Here is a 19307-nt window from a genome sequence, read left to right as displayed (position 1 = left end):
GCAGATTTTCCCCGTATTGAAATTGATTGCACTTTCTGGTATTGATTGATATGAGCATTTTTTAAATAAAAAGCTGACTCGACAAAATTAATCGCGTGACCTTTTAATATGAATATGTGCTAGATATATGTATATAAAGTTATACAATCGATTGTCGAGTATTCGAATGACAAATATGAATACGTTTTTATCATATTTTTTAAGTGAATTTTATCGCATTATACTGTAATTGGGATATAATTATGTTTATATATATATATAGAAATTGTTTCATAGAAATGCTGAATCCTGTTTGCTTCACACAATCATTATTCATTACGTGGATTCTAATTTTAATTTCTAATATATACGAGTTTCAATTCTTCTTTTTATGTAGACTTGTAGACATACATTTATGCATGGAACAAGCTACATATTTATTAGCATAGTCATTAGCATAAAGTGAATAGTTACAAAATGAAATCATAGAATTTGATATTTTGTTGGTCTTAATATAATTTGAGATTTTTTTATGAAATATATGGAAAAAATTTTCAAAGTAATTTAAACAAATTGACAATTTGGATTAAATTTTTAATCGTGTTATTCCAAAAATATCGACAAACCAGACGCATTCATTATTATGTCCTGAATCTCAGGAATATGCAGATTGGAAAATTTGGTTTAAAAGCCAGATAGTTGACGATATATGTCATTTAAATTATGTAATTTTAAATTAAAAATACATCCATTAAAAACTGCATTTACATCATTTTACTATTTATGAAAAATGTTTGACATTTTACATGCATGTAATATTCTAAAATCTTATAACAAGAATACCACGTAACATTTATTTTATATGTATGGTATAAACCGCATATAATTGTAGTAAATAACTGAAAAGACTCGATTAGCGAAAAAGTAGGAAACATAATTAGCAGACATAACAAATATCTCATTGCGATAAAGGCATGTACTTGACCGAGTATGTGTATAGAATCAAAGAGCAAACTCTGACCACATCGTATGATTCTTGATAAACTGAATCAACCAATCAATGAAGGCGATATTTTTTTCAAACTTGATAACGATTAATTATTCTCGATAATGGCATAGTACAATTAGCAATATCATAAGTTTTCATTTTAGATAAGATGATACTTCATAGTAGGTCTACTATTATTCGTTATCGTAATCGCATTTGTGACTCACATGCACATCTTATACATAAAGTAATTTGTCATTGTATATACTTGATGCATTGAATGAATATCGATTTTTCGATTATATAATTTACGACTCATGTTGCAACGCACTTTTACGTGAGCATCTCTAAAAAATATATTCGCTCTGTGACCGAGGCAAGTTGATGTAATTTTAAAGTCCTATTGTAAATAGATTGTAAAAAAAACTCGCACATATATAGAGAATTATCATATTATTTGTTCTTAGGATTATATTATTTCATATTTTCCCAGAATACTATCTATTATTATGTTGTTTCCCTGAATATTATCTATTTTGGATGAGACTTTCTTTTTGTATTTCTTTATTTTCTTTTAAAAAGATATTATTACGTATAATTTAAAATGCTATAAAAAAAGGAAAACATCAAAAAATGTCGAGGCAAGAAAAAAATCACTTAAAAGTGTAACAAGTTTTAACACCTCTTCTACTATTATTCTTATGCTATTTTATTGAATGTACAGTAACAAGCCAATCGAATTGTTTTTTTTAATACTACACCATTCGGTGACAATTACAGGGGGTGTAATTGACCATCTAAATATATTTAAAGAGCTATCCTAAATATGATTTGTATAATATGATTTATAATTAATTGCAATGTTCATTAAATAAGCTAATGGAAATCTTACGTGTACTAGGAAAGGAAAAAGAAGGTGAAGGTGAATGCTCATGAGAATGTATGAGTGTACATCTTTCGGAACGATTCTGGGTGACTCTGGGCTTATCGGCTGGCATCACATTCGCCGATATGTATCATTCCCTGGAGCCTCTGGAACATTCTCTGTTACAAATAAAAGAAATATGTATAGAGACAAGCAAATGGTAAATCTATTGTCTTCAGAACAATTAATTCTTTTCTAGATAATTTTTATTACAGATAGTCCTTTCTATCTGCTTTTTTCTGAAACATTATATAAATACTTACTTTTATTTTTCATTTAGAATCAATAGCCATTTTGTTGCCTATAACTTCCTCCGCCATATCCGCCATTCTGACTGTAGTTGCTGGAACCACCACCTGAAGTTCCACTGCTAAAATTGTTTTGGGGAAATGATTTACTGCTTCCATAGCTAGCTCCGCCCATGCCACCTACATGAAACAAATGTCAGATATTAAACTACAATATATTTTATCAATCTTTTATTACTTTATAATTTTATGGAATGTCATACATAATTTAATATGGATAATGATAAGTAATTGATTTCAAAGTTTTTTTTAAACCTACCACTGCTACTTCCGGCCCATTTATTAGCACGATCATTGGCACCGCCAGAACGATCGAATCTTCCTCTATCTCCCGCCTCGCGACCTCCACGAGAACCTCGCGAACCGCCACCGCGGCCTCCGGATCCTCGTCCGCCGCCACCACCCCCGCTGCGTCCACCATATCGTCCTCCTGATCAATTAGTGTAATATTAGAAATGATAAAGAGAAATTAAAATTTATATATTTTTTAAATAATTATTTTTAGATGTAAATAGGCTGTTTAAACTTCTGTTTAAATTCTGACGAAAAGAATAAGTAATACTTACTCTTATACACGCCAGGATTTCTAGATAACTCGTATAATTTCGGATTGACAACTTGCTTGGCCTCTTCTAAAACTTGGATCAAGTCACTAGCCTTATGCGCATTGGCGGGTGTGAAAAAGGCATATGCGGTTCCTGTACGCTGCGAACGACCCGTACGTCCGATACGGTGCACATAGTCCTCAGAGTTGGACGGATAGTCCAAGTTTATCACAAATTTGACATCCTCGACATCTGCGAGATGCAATGAATTAAAATCGAGGTATGCAAAAGATGCTTGTTTCTTTGTGGTTCAATTAACTTATAAAGCGAATTGATTCAAGCATTTTACCAGAACGTTGCCTTTTGCTAATGGAATTAAAGAATCTAGGATCTCGAATCTTATTAGATTATCGATTTTTTTTACATCAAATCTTGAAACAATTGCTATTATAAGATATATAGAGTGACGAAATCTTCTTCAGTGATGCTTCTACATGTTTGACATTTCAAAATGATATTTAAATATCAAGAATGAACAAACATAAAGATTACCTTAAATAGATGATACCATTCCACAAAGATGCAATAAAAATAACTTTAGTTCCATTTGCAATTTGCATATAACAACACTCAAGTTGACCACAAAGAGCAAGTCTGCATGTTAATTACCTGTTTGCGACTAAAGCTGGAAATGTAAATACATTTTTGGAAATGTAGAGGAATCAGAGCTCAGATGGTTCTCATGGAATTCTCGCTTCACGTATTCAGCGAGCTCTACATTTTTATTCTTAGAGAGGCAACATTACACCCTTCTCTCCTGCACCAAAGTATGGATCTGTGCTGGCTATTTCGAAATTTGGTCCTTGTACATTGCTTCGGTGAAGAGGTTGGAACACCAAGTGAGCATCTTGCGTTCTCCACTCAACCCCCACATGTACTACTCCCATCGAATAATTAAGCATCAAGAATTACGCACCACAATATTGTGAAGACTCTCCAACTTCAATGTTATAATTATTATTAGTAATTATCATTATGTTTAATTTAATTACTAAGTTTATAGAATCGCACACGATCCAAATTAATAAATAATGTAAACATATAGAAAACTTAGCAGAGAGCGTATACTATCAAAAATCATCCATCCTTGCGAGATAAGACGCAGATATATATATCGATAACTTTAGAATAATATCACAATTAATGCAGAGCGCGACTTGATGCAATTGTTGCAATCTAACGAATGTAACCGATGACGATATCTATTTTTTTTCTTTTGTTTTCTTGTGTTTACGCGCTAAACGCCTAACATCACGATATTGTTTTCCATACTTTGGACCATAGCAGGTACAGAGAGTGTTTTTCGAGTGGCAAGGTGACCGAGGCACAGCGTTAGCTTGTTGCGAGGGGGCGGCGACCAGCAGTCACGCCCCGTTCAATTACATTTTCCAAAGCTAGCTGCAGAGTTCTAAGACTCCTGACTCGCATGTGCCTCTGAAAACACATAGAACAGCACGTTAATACCAGACTGACAAGACTTGTTTCGATCTGAGTACAAATCGGAAGAGATGAACCTGACTACATAAATCGCTTACCTTTCTTACTCTTAAAGCTGAAATATTTTGACGTTCTTTTTCTTTCTGTTTTATTTAGACGCGCATGTTTGATCAAGATCTAACATGAACTACATATTATTGTTTATAGAATAATAAAAGAACGTCAAAATCCACCTATATATTAATCTATAGATAGTCAAGACTTAGAAGAAGTTAACAGAATAGTTGAAACTTATTCCTTTACTATTTGTATCGCTGAAAAGAGTGTTAATTACTTTAGTGCGTTCGAACGCGCACTTATCGAGATTCTCAATTAATTAGTCGGCGAAAAGAAATAATTAGATAATAAAATTAACAAAATAAAAAGGTGTCAATGGTGAAATTAAAATGGGGCATTTAATTCCTGAAATTCCTTAAGAGTAATCAAATTATCTCCAACCACACTTGTGTAAAAAAAAAAGAAAAAAAAAAATAACGTCAATCAGTCTGGCACATGCCGTTATCTGTTGCCACATACAATATTACAACTTTCACAAATGTGAAATAACCATCGCAGCCTGACCCTTACATCATACCTATATATCTGCAAATTCTTACCTAAACCTCTCGCCGCCACATCCGTAGCCACTAGGATGGCAGACCTGCTATTCCGGAACTCTAAAATAATACCTCTCACATTAGAAATCACATTACAGCTCTTAAAAGCAATGTAAAATAATTCAACATAAGGATAAATGTTAGCCATATTTTTAGTTTCCTTTTTCTTTAGAGAGAAGTATTGAATTGTATAATTTTAAAAAAGATTTCAAATGTATCATAGAAAATATTTCTTTTTGTATTGTACAATTCTAAGTTCAACAAATAATTAATTTTTACAATTTGAAATAAAATTTCAAGTAATATTTATAACCAAAAATATTGTTTGCTTTTTATAGATTAAAAGGTCATAATAATATCACTTACGATTTAGTACATAATCTCTTTCTTGTTGGCTTTTGTCTCCATGAATGCCAATTGCTTGCCATCCGTATCTATTAATGGCCCTTGTTATATCATCTACTTTTCTCTTAGTTTCCACGAATATTATAGTCTTATTTTCCGGTTCTTGAGAAATCTCTTCCAAAAGCTTCATAAGTTTACTCTCCTTCTCGTACTCTTCACACACATCCACAATTTGCAAAATATTATGATTGGCAGCCAATTGTAGAGAGCCAATATTGATTTGTATATAGTCTGTTAAGAATTCCTCCGCGAGATTACGCACTTCCTTTGGCCACGTCGCCGACCACATGAGAGTCTGACGGTCAGGACGTATTTGTTCTACAATTTTTCTAATTTGTGGCTCAAAGCCCATATCTAACATCCTATCAGCCTCGTCGAGCACTAAATAAGTACACCTACGTAGATTCGTGGTACCACGTTCCAAGAAATCTATAAGGCGACCTGGCGTAGCAATGCAAATTTCTACACCACGTTCTAGGTCACGTGCCTGTGGTCCTTTCGGGGCGCCACCAAAGATGCACGTATTTCGTACTTGCGAAGACATGCCGAAATCTGACGCTACTTGTTGAATTTGCTGCGCCAGTTCTCGGGTCGGTGCTAAGATAAGAGCGATTGGACCATCATTTCTGCTAAGTCTAGGCTGATGATTTATATGTACGATCGCCGGTAAGATATACGCCAGTGTCTTTCCCGAGCCCGTTTGCGCTATACCGACCATATCGCGACCGGACAGAGCAATGGGCCAACCTTGAGCCTGGATGGCAGTTGGTTCGTCGAATCCCTGTCTACGAATCTCGTTGAGAACGTACTCCGGGAAGCCGCCTTCCTCGAAAAGCATATTGGGACATGGGACGTTGGCTCCCTTTACGGTGATCTCTTTACCGGAACGATAAGACTCGACTGCGTGAACGTTGCGTCCCGTCACGTTGGGATGCGGCTGGTAGAAGTCTTTTCTGAACTGCGGCAGGCTGCTCATGTCCCATCGCGGTTTACGCAGTCGCTCCCCGGGCTGTCGATTCTTGAAGTTATTATTCCCAAAATTGCTGTCTCGATTCCCACCGCTACTGAATCTGCTGCCTCCTCCACCATCGCGTCCACCAAATCGACCACCGCCACCGCGTGCTCCACCTCGCCTGTCGGAACGTTCGCGTTCGCCGTATGCCCTTTTTCAAACAAACAAATTCAAGTTATCAATCAATTATTTTTAATAAATATAAATTAGAATTTCCTCTCATGAATAAATAGAAACTAATTTCCTCAATAACATAGACTAATTTCCTTTTCGCAGTCGCTCACAAATGTGAAAAAGCAATGAGGATTCGCAAAATGGCGTACAGAGTTAACCGAGCACAAGTTGTCGAATTATAATCGAACAATAGACGAGAATCTCGCGTCGATTAGAATCACATTGTAACGATTTAGGACTTACATCGTAAGCAGGAAAAATGTGCCGCTAGCTTCTGTGCAAATTCCTTAACGTTTACCGTGAACAGCCTGAAACGTGGCCCGAGCCGATGATTGATTTCCTCGTACGGAGGAGGCCCTTGGCTGAAGAGAGCGAGAACGGTAAGAACAGGATGTTGACGTCACAGCTTCACGACGAGAAATAGTCCCTCCGCCAATCGCAATTACAGGGTATAAATGCGATCTGTGAAGAAAAAATTTGTATTTCGCGTGACAATTGCGAGTGTTTCTTTACATTACCAGGTCAAGAAGTCGATTATTCTCTTAAACACACTGATAAGTAATGAAAAATACAGGAAGTCGAAAACGGATCACGTGCGTGCAACGGTCTGAAAATTAGGTAGAGATATGTATAGTAAAACTTCCCCCTCTCCTGACATCACCCTCATCCTCATTTTAATGACATGTGCAGAATGAGAATATCGTTGTCTGCGCAGGTCTTTCACTTCTGCTTTTTTCACTCGCATTGTCACGTGATCGTGTGAAAGTAATGGGAGAATTTCAGTTTATATAAGTTTCACAATAGAGAGAGATCCATAAAACAGGGATTCTACTATATAAATGAAAATGATTTTTAATAATTATTTTTAACGCTTTGTATTGTAAAAATTATAAATTAAATGTAATTAATAAAAAGTTCTATATGGTTAGAAAATATATATTTCTATTTATTAATTTATAACTATTAATTATATTAAATTTAAAAAAATTAAATTTTTCTTCATTAATTAAGCTTTAATGAGTACAGTTTATGAAGATTTAGTTCTCGAGGACAAAGGTATCAAGAGATATGAGATACAATGTATATTTCATGGTACAAATGCAAGGGAAAATTCTGTAGATTTTTCCAAGAAAGCGAAAGTAGTTTACTTTATTAATCCTGCAACGTAGAACCATGTAACAAATGACATATCAATTCTTTCTGATAAGCTCTCTAGCAATTTATCATTAAGTAATATACTAATAATATCACAGTTATTAAAAACAGTTGTTAATCTCCAGTATCACAAATAATTATAAACAATCAATCACTTATTCAGTCGATTATCAAATAGCAAATTTGATTATATATATTAGTTAATTAATATAAATAACATTATATTGAACAGATAAAGCCTCTTGCACATTAATTTAGCCAAGTATAAAAGCAATTACAAGTATCTTAATCGTGGTAAATGTCCAATATGTGTGTGTATTCCGTCAAACAATGTGATAATTTGAATTAAGCATTCACTACTATTATAAATTGTAGTGTGTATGTTACCCATATACATCTTTATATTATTTCGTTTATATTTTAACATCTATCATGCTTATTAATATATTTAATCAAATTTGCTATAAGACTAGAGTCACAGAAAATTCACAGTTCTATTAAAACGAAAGAAATGTAAATCAATATCATATTCATATACAGTGTCGATCACATTTCTTTCTGCAGATTCATTGACAAATTTTTATCACATTTCCTTAGCCATTTCCTTTTAATGGCATATAACAATGGACAATTGTTTAATATCAACTCTAAAACACCTGGCAAATTAAACATTATTTTTAAGAATTTAAGTACGCAATTAAAATAAAATAATAATACTATGAAACTGTAAAAATTAAATAAAATTAATAATCCTTAATTTTCGTTTTTCGAAACAGATTTTTTAAGGATAAGTGTCAAAAGAAATTTATCACAGAAAGATAGTAAAACATACTGTAATAATAAAAAATAAAAATAGTAGTAACGTAAAACATACTTTATGATACTAAATTACTTTATAAAAAATTTTTGGTCAAGTATTGCACATAACTATATCGATGACGCATCTCTAACGTGCACAACTTTCTCTTCACTTTATTACTGCATATAATAAAATTACTTATTAAGATTAACAAAGTTTAATATGCTACAAACAAGCATAATTGGTGTAATAATATATATATGTATATATATATACAGGGTAGGCTATTTTAAGCTACGCATTGAAATATCTCAAAATCCATAAGTTTAAGACAAAAATGTTTCAGACAAAAATTGTATGGCATGAAAGGGGACATAAGATGGTGCCATTAGTTTGACTTTGAAGAGTCACCTGAAGATCACCTCCAACTTTTTAAATGGGACGCCCTATATACTTTTGCATATCCTCTTGTAGCTTGTCTCAAGAGCTTTCCAAAACACTATAATAAAGTATTTTTTCTTTGAATATTTTTCGAATTATGAGGCTTAAAATAATATCTTAATTTTACATAAACCATAAAATATCTAGTAAAATCTTCATTTTTCGATTTTTCTTACTTTAATACTTTTATGTACAAAAAAATAATGAGAGGAATCAATTGATGTAAAGAAAACACATAATTGTTTCGAAGAAAAAATATGTAATGTGTTACTGTAATTTGTAATTAACAATTATATATTTTTCCTTAAAAACAACTGTGTTTTCTTTATACCAATTGATTCCTCTCTCGTTATTTTGTACATAAAAATATTAAGGTAAGATAATAAAAAAATGAATATTTTACTAAATATTTTATAGTTTATGTAAAATTGAAAAATTATTTCAAGCCTCATAACTCGGAACATACTCGATGAAAAAATACTTTATTATAGTGTTTTGAAAAGTTCTTGAGGCAAGCTATAAGAATATGTAAAAGTAGGTAAGATGTCCCATTTAAAAAGTTGGAGATGACCCTCATGTGACCTTCATATGACTCTTCAAAGTCAAACTAATGGCACCATCTTATATCCTCTTTCAAGCCATACAACTTTTGTCTGAAACACGTTTTGTCTTAAGCTTATGGATTTTGAGATATTTCAGTACGTAGATTAAAATGGCCTACCCTGTATACTACTTGCAGTAATTTTTTGTGTAACATTTCATAAAATTTATAAATAAAATTCTTATCTATTGCATGTATAAAATAGAATATAAAATAATTATTTAAACAAGAAAAAAACTTTGACTTTTGAGTGATTGCACTCTAATACATATTATATAGGAACTCATTCTTCTGCTCTTGTTAAATTTTGATTTGTAAAATTAGCTGCAAATGCATTAAAATGGTGTCAAAGGCTTTCATTATTCACTGCGTTAAATATGTAAATGGATGGACACACTACATGTAATAAATATGTTATCAAACAGATAGGTCGACAAATAAACCGTCGACTTACAAATATTAATCGACTATTATTCCCTTGATAATATAATATAATATACACTATCATATCGATATTTTTTTTATTCTGTATAATTTATTATTTTCCCTTGTTTCCTGTGTTTTTTCTTATTTATTATAACTTTTATGTCGACCTTAATCTGTATGCATCCAACCAAATTCACTATAACTAAACATGACACATTTCATACATCATCGAAAAGATTATTATGTACTATCGATCGTGTAAAAACGCGATTAATAAGTTGTGCCTCTATATGGATAACCGCTTCCATAGTTATCGCTACTCCCATAATTTTGAGGCATACTTCCCTGTCCATAGCTTCTTTGTGTGCTATATCCATATGTCGTACTTTGTTGACCCAAAGAAGAACTTTGTTTCATATTGTTATAATTATTATAATCCGATCCTGAATAAACACTTGAAGAAGATTGATAAGAACTTCCGCCACGAGAAGGACCTCTTCCTCTTGTTGAAGTACCTCCTCTTCCTCTACCATCATTGCCTCTTCGACCGTTACCTCTTTCAGTACCATTACCACCAGAAGCACCAAAACGTTTTGCACCTTAATGTAGATATAAAATGTATGAAATAATTTATAGTAAATATACAGTTAGTATACAGTTAAATTTTCCTATTTTAGATTTTTCTCTTAGTTCTTCAGTTTTTCAATCCCTATACTAAGAAAATATTATGTTCTGATATTCTAAATGCTTAGAATAAGAATGAATGAAAAATGAATGAGAAATAAGAGAAACTATGCATAATTTTATATAATGATGTGACAAATATGAGTAATGGAAATTTAAAGTAATTTTTTTTAAGGATAGAGAAATTCGACTTTATTATGGAAAGATACCTCTGCCGCTAAAATTTCCTGCTTTGGCCATTTCCGCCATTTCACTGAGACGTGGATTGACATTCTGCCCAGCTTCTCGTAACACCTCTATCAAGTCTCCAGCATGCTTCATATTGTGACTCGTGAAAAACGCGTATGCCGTTCCAGTTTGTCGTCTACGCCCGGTTCGACCGATTCTATGTATGTAGTCCTCCGATGAGGATGGATAATCGAAATTTATCACATATTTCACATCATCCACGTCTGTGAAAATGTCATGGAAAATGTTAGAATTGTTGATATTAATAAGCAATAATTTTATATGATATACTTTTCTTCGTATATATCTTTACATTCTTTTTAGAAAAAGTATATTTTAATTCTTTATAGATTAAGAAATAAATTCAGATATTTTTTTGCTTGATTACAAAAATATTATCACAGCACATTTGAGAATAAAAGTTTATCAACGCTTGTGGTGTTCATATATATGAATATATTATTGTAAATTTGTTTAAAATAAGGAAATAAATTTTTTTAAATAAGAGAAGATATATTTTTCAAGTGAAATAATTAAATGCATATTGAGATATAAAAAAATATGATATTATTTTTTGGTAAAGCATTATTGATATTAATTTCTGCTAAGAATTTAGTCAATAAAATAAATTTTGACCCACCTTGCACTTGGACGTTCCGATGTGAAATCAGCAAGAGCCGACTCTTTTTAAAGTGTGGGCAATTCTGGTTGCTTTCTTATGGTAAAATATTGGTGGCCTAGAGATTAGACAGACACAGCGGTTGTGTCTGGTTTGGGATAGAGGCAGCAATTTAGGGTTTAAGCCTGAGTGCATTAGTTTCGATAGGCATTATATAATTTCTTAAAATTAGAGGCACTTGATAACTTAGTAATTGCACTTTTCGAGTTATTGCAAATTATCACAATTATATATTTAAAATTATTTAATGTGTGCAGACTTTTGAAAGAAAATCATTTGGTTCATTAACATCAAGTAATGATTATTTAAACACAACACACATTTTATAATCTAACTGTCATGTGTCATTTAATATATATTGAATGTCATGTAATGTACTTATTAAATATTATTATAAAGTTCATTTTACTATTTTGCAATAATGAGAAAATTAAAATAGAAGTCAAATATATGAATCTATCCTTGGAAATTGTGATAAGATATAAGCAAAGGAAAATAAAATAGTCACTGTGTCTGCCCAATACTGGCAGTACACCGCGTTGAGTTAGGGTACTCTGTGCCTCTGAAAAAGAAAAGCAGACAGACTTAGTGGTAGCTTGTGTGCATTTTTTTAGAACTTGTTCTTATACATATTATTGTCAAAATTAGTAAAACTCTTTCAAAATCGAAGTTAATCATATATTAATAAAAATAATATCATGAGTAATTTAGTTATAAATCAAATATGAATAGAGAAAATGTTTTTAATTTTTGTATAATAATGAGGAATATAAATATAAATTTATTAAAAAATAATGGAATTATATATAATATTAAAAAGTAAAAAGAAATGTATAAAAATAATAAAAGAAAATAATTTAATAAAAAGAAAAATGTTTAATAAAAAAAAATTGTTTAATATCTACATAATTGCAGAACAAAAAGTTGCTTGTAGGAAAACAAACTATATAAAAAATATTGTAAATTTTACATAATTCCATGATACAATCAGAAGTAATAATAATAAAAAGTTCCAATGCATCACACACTGCTACATACACACAGCTGTCGGCTGGCCTCACTCTAATAACGCATCACTGGCTAATCCAATAAGTGTTGCCAATACCCAGTTTAACCGTAATTCTTCTAATGTAACCTACACCAAAGCGTAGCCGAAATAAATAAAGTTTTACTTACCCAAACCTCTAGCAGCTACATCGGTTGCGACTAAAATCGGTGCTCTTCCGCTGCGAAATTCTTGTAGCACATGATCTCTTTCTTGCTGATTCTTGTCACCGTGAATACTCACGGCTTGCCATCCATCACGTCTAATGTTTCTTGTGATATCGTCCACTTTACGTTTAGTTTCCACAAATATAATGGTTTTATTCTCTTTTTCAGTACCAATCTCTTGAAGCAGTCTATACAATTTCGAATCTTTCTCATACTCATGACAAACATCAATGATTTGAGTGATATTGTGATTGGCCGATAGGGTCAAAGAGCCGATATTAAGATGAACATAGTCCGTCAAAAAATCTTCGGCAAGGGCGCGAACTTCTTTAGGCCATGTCGCGGACCACATTAAAACTTGTCTGTCGGGACGTATTTGCTCGATTATTTTTCGTATCTGAGGCTCGAATCCCATGTCTAACATACGATCTGCTTCATCGAGTACTAGATATGTACATCTGACAAATACAATAAAATGATATTCAAATAATTGCATATTTCTTATAATTTTCAGTCTAACATATATAAATTAGTGAAATTTAAAATTATACATACCTACGTAAATTTGTAGTCCCTCTTTCTAAGAAATCTATAAGTCTACCTGGAGTAGCAATGCATATTTCGATGCCTCTTTCCAAATCATGTGCTTGCGGACCTTTTGGCGCACCACCAAAGATACATGTATTTCTTACAGCTGCAGTCTCTCCAAAGCAATTAGCTACTTCTTGAATTTGTTGTGCTAATTCTCTAGTTGGAGCTAAGACCAAGACAATTGGACCATCTCCATTGCTTAAGCGTGGTTGATGTATGATATGCACAATTGCAGGTAAAATGTACTGAAAAAAAAATGTTGCTGTTTAACACTTCTGATATATACATATGTGTATTTATTTCTTTATTCAAATTATACAAAATTTATATTATTAAGCTACATTTGTGCTTTAAAGATATTTGTTATTATATAATATAAGAAACAAGATTAAATGTTCTTAAATATAAGAAACAAGATAATGTTATAAAATTGTTCTCATTTTCTAAAAAGCATAGATTTCAAACAGTTAAAATATATTTCTAATACTACTCACTCCAAGTGTCTTTCCTGAACCGGTTTGAGCAATTGCTACAAGATCTCTACCACTAAGGGCAATAGGCCATCCTTGCGCTTGAATTGGAGTAGGCTGTGAGTATCCTTGTCTACGAATACCCTCCATTACATAGGGTGGAAAATTTCCCTCTTCAAAATATTGTATAGGATTGGGAACATTTTCACCTTTTACAGTTATTTCTGCATTTTCGCGAAATTGACTTACTTCTTCATTAGATCTAAATTCAAAATATTCTTATTGTAATTAAATTTAATATATGTGGACATTTTGTATCAAATAAATAAATTATTAAAAACTATATAAAATACCTATTTCTAACTGCAGGATGCTCTATATAAAAATCTTTGCGTAGTGGTTCCAAAGTGCGAAGATCCCAATTTACTTTTCTTAAACCACCACCAGGTTGCTTTCCTTTTAATCCGCCTCGTACATTATTAGCGCTTCCTCTACCAAGTGTAGCAAATCTGCTAGCAATGTGCCCACGTCCATTATCACTGCCTCCTCTACTAGTACCTGTCCTGATAGTTCCACCACGACGGCCCCTACCCTGATCTCGGTCACGACTAAACCTAAACATTTATATATACTTTTATATATACTAGCATTTATATATACTACTAACATTTATATATATTAGAAAATTATGAATTTTAATAGATAGATAATCTTTATTTTTCAGCTTTATGAATTTTAATAAAAGTACAATCTATATATATTATATAATACTCTGTTCAATAAATCATAGGCTTTATTAACTAAATTTGAATAGATAAAATTAATAAAAATTCCAAATTTAATTTAATTTAATTTACAAGCTCTGATCATTCAAATTATCCTACAATTAATGCTAAACACAGACAACACTCTGCATATGATTTATAGTAAATATAATTTCTATACCTTATTTTTTACTACAGATTAAATCAGAATTTGTATTAAAATATATACAACAATTATGTTATATATATTTGTATTATTACAAATTGTTCAATAATCCTTGTCATTACAAATGATTAAATAATCAATTGATCTTCATGAAATATTGAAAAAAAATTAAAAAATACTACATTTCCTCTTTTTTTTAGCTTTGATAGCGGATTATTTTTTTATCAAGAGCGATGCATTGTCCTAAAGAATAATGCAATTTTAATTACTATCTTCTTTTGTTTTTATAGATAGGATAGTCCATTTTATATTGTCAGAGTATCATCTCGAAGCATCTCAAGAAAAATAGAATTAATGCGCGTTTCTCGCGAACGAATCACCGTAAAAATTCAGTTAAGAATAATTCGATCGTGTCGCGGTCAGACAAACGAGAAAAATATCAATTTCCGAGCGGTCAATAACGTCAGACAGCTTCCGTTATCGATTAACATTCACCACGAAACGCTGCTCATACAGCTTTACGTGTTCCTCTACGAAGAATCTCGCGGATATCCCACGTGTCTCACAAGACGACCGATTGTCGAGAGCGATCGTTTCGCATCCCGTACGACGTTGTCATTGCGTACTTACATCGAAAAGCGGAAAAATAACTTCCTGCGGGTAACGGACGACTATCGAAGCCACGGACGGTTCCACGGGAGCCAATCGATGGTATATCAACGATGTATCTAAATCGCTCGTGATAATTGGATTCTCGGCAAGTCAGATGAATCTCGGCGAAATCGAGCAAATTACTAATAGAAACTAGTCAATTTTTTACACGCGGAAAAACGCGAACAACGTTTGACCCGCCACCGGCGAATCGACGGATCGAAATTAACAGGCCAACTTCCGCAAGTAGTTCCGTGTAAACCGTTTCCACGGCAACCACGCGGAGTGATACGCGGACGCTTTCCCGGTGCCCGCCCATTTCCGGCCGAAATCCATACTCGCGACGATTCGCGACGATCCACGATGATTCGCGAGCGCGTGATTCGCTGTCAGACCGCGGCGCGGAAAAGATGACGCCAGTGGCGTCGCAGCATCTGCTCGAGCCGGTAAATCCGGTAGATGTGATTAGATTCGATCGCAGTAAATGGTATTGAAATTTAAAAATTAATTCGTCTCTTAAGACGTTCATTTTTCACATTCGTAAAATACATAAGAGGGCTACTGCGAACACTTCTCTTCCATTGGTACGTGTGCAAAAAGGAATTTAAAAAAAAAAGAATTTTATGACGCAGATAAGAATTTTAGTTCGTCGAATTTATACCGGCTCATAAATATATGCGTGTATATGTGAAGGTTGAAAACGTCGAATGTTATAAAATTTATTGTTACATTTGTATACTGTAGTTGAATTTGCATATACATATATCTATACAGATATTTATAATTGCTATACTTTGTATTTTTTTTCTATTTTTGCCATCTGTACTTGACAGGTCGCCTGATTGCGGGGCAAAGTCCGCAGTAAGCATGCTTTTATAGCTGGAGTCTGCTTGAACTTGACGAGTTACGATTTACTACTAGGATTTATTATCACATATCCACATGCTTGGAATCCGCTCCCAGGACCTGATCTGATACAAGGCTGTTATCATTGGTGGATGCAGCGAACGGAAGAAGAATGATAAGGTTATCTAAGTGTAGGTTCCTTCCATGTGCACATTATTTATTGAAGTAACGATATTTTTGGATAAAAAAATATCGCATCGAAGCCGAACAAGGATTGACGATGACGGAGCACGAGCAAAACGCAATGTTCGTGCGCCTGATGTCGGCGTTATTTTACGGACTGTCATCGTTTATGATAACGGTTGTCAACAAAACCGTGCTCACGTCCTTTGCCTTTCCGTCCTTTCAAGTGTTGGGGATCGGCCAGATGTTGGCGACGATATTAGTGTTGTTCGTCGCCAAGAAACTACGTTACGTCGAGTATCCCAATCTGGAGGTGACAACGTTCACCAAGATGTGGCCATTACCCTTGATATACATCGGCAATATGATATTCGGACTGGGTGGCACGAAGCAACTGAGCTTGCCGATGTTCACCGCCCTGAGGAGATTCAGTATCCTCATGACGATGATCGCCGAGTATTATATTCTTGGCATTAAAGCACGCATGTCTATACAATTAAGTGTTTATACCATGATTCTGGGTGCAGTGGTAGCTGCGCTCAACGACCTTGCCTTCAATCTCGAAGGTTATATCTTTATCCTGTTGAATGACTTTTTTACCGCCGCTAATGGTGTTTACATGAAGAAGAAATTAGACTCTAAGGAGTTAGGAAAGTACGGACTGATGTATTACAATTCTCTGTTCATGCTAGGTCCAACTGTCCTGTTAGCATGGTGGATGGGTGATATAGCCTTAGTGTTAGAATTTCCCGATTGGTCGAATTTGTTATTTATTTTACAGTTTATATTATCGTGCATAATGGGTTTTGTATTGTTATATAGCATGCTCCTTTGTACACTGTACAATTCTGCATTGACCACTACTATAATTGGATGCTTGAAGAATATATGTGTGACGTACCTTGGTATGGTTATTGGTGGAGATTATATATTTTCGTGGCTCAATTTTGTAGGATTAAATTTAAGTGTGATAGGTAGTTTAGTATATACTTGGGTAACATTTCGTAAGAGGGAAACTTCACAGTCAAAGTATACTCTGTTGACTGAACCTCAAATCAGCAAAATACAAGCTGTATGATTGTAAATTTTCACATAGACATCTAACATGTACAATATGAAGAACAAACTTCATACAATAGAGTTATTATCATTTCAAAAAAGCATGTAATAGTGATCTTTGTTTAGATATATAAAAAAATGATTAATACATATAATGCATTTCTTCATTCTAAACAAAGATCAAGATGATGACCAATATGCTATAAGCCATAATTTTATATGTTTGTTCCTTGTATAAGTATGTATGTCACAAAGTGCTTTTTAACTTTGAAGTTACAGAGCGACGTGAAATAACGCGTATACATACGTGAAATCGCTGATCACCTGACTGTAATATGTACCAAAGTAAAAAAGTATTGTTACCAGATAAGTATTACGCTAACTTTAGGAAAACGTTCAGGTCAATTGAGGTACATCATCGCCATAAAGTTAGTTGTAATCTGTATATATAACTATCTGTACATATATAACACTATTCTAATGGAAATAAATTTTATCTATTAACTAGAGCACATGATCAAACTTCATTTTCTCCTCACTCGGTTTCAGGCCGTTTCGCGACTGCCTCGGCACGCGAAACATTTCTGGAGGATTATGCCAAGCACCATGTATCCCTATCCTCTCTGCAGCGTGTGCTTCTCACGGCGGGCTCGGCGGTGATATCGTTGGCGAACCCGTTTCGAGGTGACATGATAGCATGTCTTGGGGAAACTACCGGTACAAACGCCCTCGTGCATTGTCATCGACAGATGAAGAATACAGCTGAGGGTCAACGTATACTCGCGCAAAAGCCACGTGTAAACACGTCCACTGTCGATCTCTCTTATCTCCGAGATCTACCACCAGGAACTGTAGGCAGAACGTATCGTGATTTTTTGGATAATAATGTAAGATATGAATTTTATCGTTCATCGAAAAAAAAGGACACGTTCATCAGCATTTCTTTCTTGAACGGGCAACTGTAATGTATGCGTTGCAGAAGGTATCTCCCGACGAGAGAACAATGGTGCAATTCATCGATGATATCGAGCTGGCTTATGTGATGCAACGATATCGGGAGGTGCATGATATCTTTCACGCTATGCTTTTAATGCCTACGACGATGCTAGGAGAGGTGTCTGTTAAATGGGTAGAAGCTTTACAGCTGCGCCTGCCGATGTGCATAACCGGTGCAATATTCGGAGCGAGTCGGCTACGTTCTAGGTAAACTAATGCTTGACGAACGCTCTGTATGATGGCTTATGATTATCGCTGGATGACGTATCATCACTTTTATATATCGTATAACATTTCAGGCAACGACAATTGTACCTACATTATCATCTTCCGTGGTCTATAAATACGGGATTAAACGCAAAGTTCTTGTTAGGGATTTATTATGAGGAGCGCTGGGAACAGTCTCTCGAGGATTTTCACAGAGAGATGAATATCACACGTCTCGTATGATAAAAATTTAGTTAATCGAAAGGTGAAATTATATAATAAATATTAATAATGAGACTGTAAATAATGACTGTAATTTATCAATGATTATTTAGTTATTTGTGATAAAACGAAAAATAAAGTTGTGGTAAACGTTTATTTCCTTAATTCGCCAAACCTTTCAATTTTCAGTGTAATATAATTTCAAAGAAAGCGCTCTATAATTTTTTCTTTAGATTTGTTGAATATTTACCGGATAGTTTCGAAAGCAACACACATTATTGATATTACAAATTTGATTTAATTAAACGTTACATCTGTTATAAACATATATAATCTAAAATTGTACGTTTACCATAATCGTTATTATCGTCGTTGTTGTTCCAATTAGCGTAATTGTGATTCTCATCTTTTGCTCTCTTGCTCCTTTTTTTGTTTTCT

The 19307-nt window shown here is 33.6% G+C and overlaps 3 protein-coding genes across 4 annotated transcripts; 1 reads left to right on the top strand and 2 right to left on the bottom strand.

The window, feature by feature from the left end:
• Nucleotides 1-1640: 1640 nt before the first annotated feature.
• On the bottom strand, nucleotides 1641-6940 carry LOC105254902 (ATP-dependent RNA helicase dbp2). 2 transcript variants are annotated; one of them, XM_011263873.3, is made up of 7 exons: nucleotides 6733-6940; nucleotides 5265-6466; nucleotides 4899-4958; nucleotides 2767-2997; nucleotides 2460-2630; nucleotides 2156-2320; nucleotides 1641-2011 (listed from the first exon to the last, which is right to left on the bottom strand). In XM_011263873.3, coding segments are annotated over exons 1-6 (1812 nt in total). In that variant the 5' UTR covers nucleotides 6735-6940; the 3' UTR covers nucleotides 1641-2011; nucleotides 2156-2174. The 2 variants fall into 2 exon arrangements, with proteins under 2 accessions (XP_011262175.1, XP_011262176.1); XM_011263874.3 differs by having other exon boundaries at nucleotides 1641-1999.
• Nucleotides 6941-10021: 3081 nt separating this feature from the next.
• On the bottom strand, nucleotides 10022-15639 carry LOC105254903 (ATP-dependent RNA helicase dbp2). The gene is made up of 7 exons (XM_011263875.2): nucleotides 15336-15639; nucleotides 14129-14389; nucleotides 13800-14037; nucleotides 13270-13550; nucleotides 12679-13172; nucleotides 10805-11047; nucleotides 10022-10510 (listed from the first exon to the last, which is right to left on the bottom strand). Coding segments are annotated over exons 1-7 (1848 nt in total). The 5' UTR covers nucleotides 15338-15639; the 3' UTR covers nucleotides 10022-10181.
• A 96-nt stretch (nucleotides 15640-15735) lies between these two features.
• LOC105254908 (UDP-N-acetylglucosamine/UDP-glucose/GDP-mannose transporter) lies at nucleotides 15736-19175 on the top strand. The gene is made up of 5 exons (XM_020028647.2): nucleotides 15736-15940; nucleotides 16190-17461; nucleotides 17919-18331; nucleotides 18424-18647; nucleotides 18740-19175. The coding sequence occupies exons 2-5, from the start codon at nucleotides 16483-16485 to the stop codon at nucleotides 18888-18890; spliced, it is 1767 nt and encodes a 588-aa protein (XP_019884206.2). The 5' UTR covers nucleotides 15736-15940; nucleotides 16190-16482; the 3' UTR covers nucleotides 18891-19175.
• Nucleotides 19176-19307: the final 132 nt, after the last annotated feature.

The sequence above is a fragment of the Camponotus floridanus genome, unplaced genomic scaffold (assembly GCF_003227725.1).
Source record: "Camponotus floridanus strain SB8 unplaced genomic scaffold, Cflo_v7.5 scaffold3, whole genome shotgun sequence".
NCBI lineage: Eukaryota > Metazoa > Arthropoda > Insecta > Hymenoptera > Formicidae > Camponotus > Camponotus floridanus.
The sequence above is the reverse complement of the archived record's forward strand: the minus strand, read 5'-3'. Positions and strand labels throughout refer to the sequence as shown.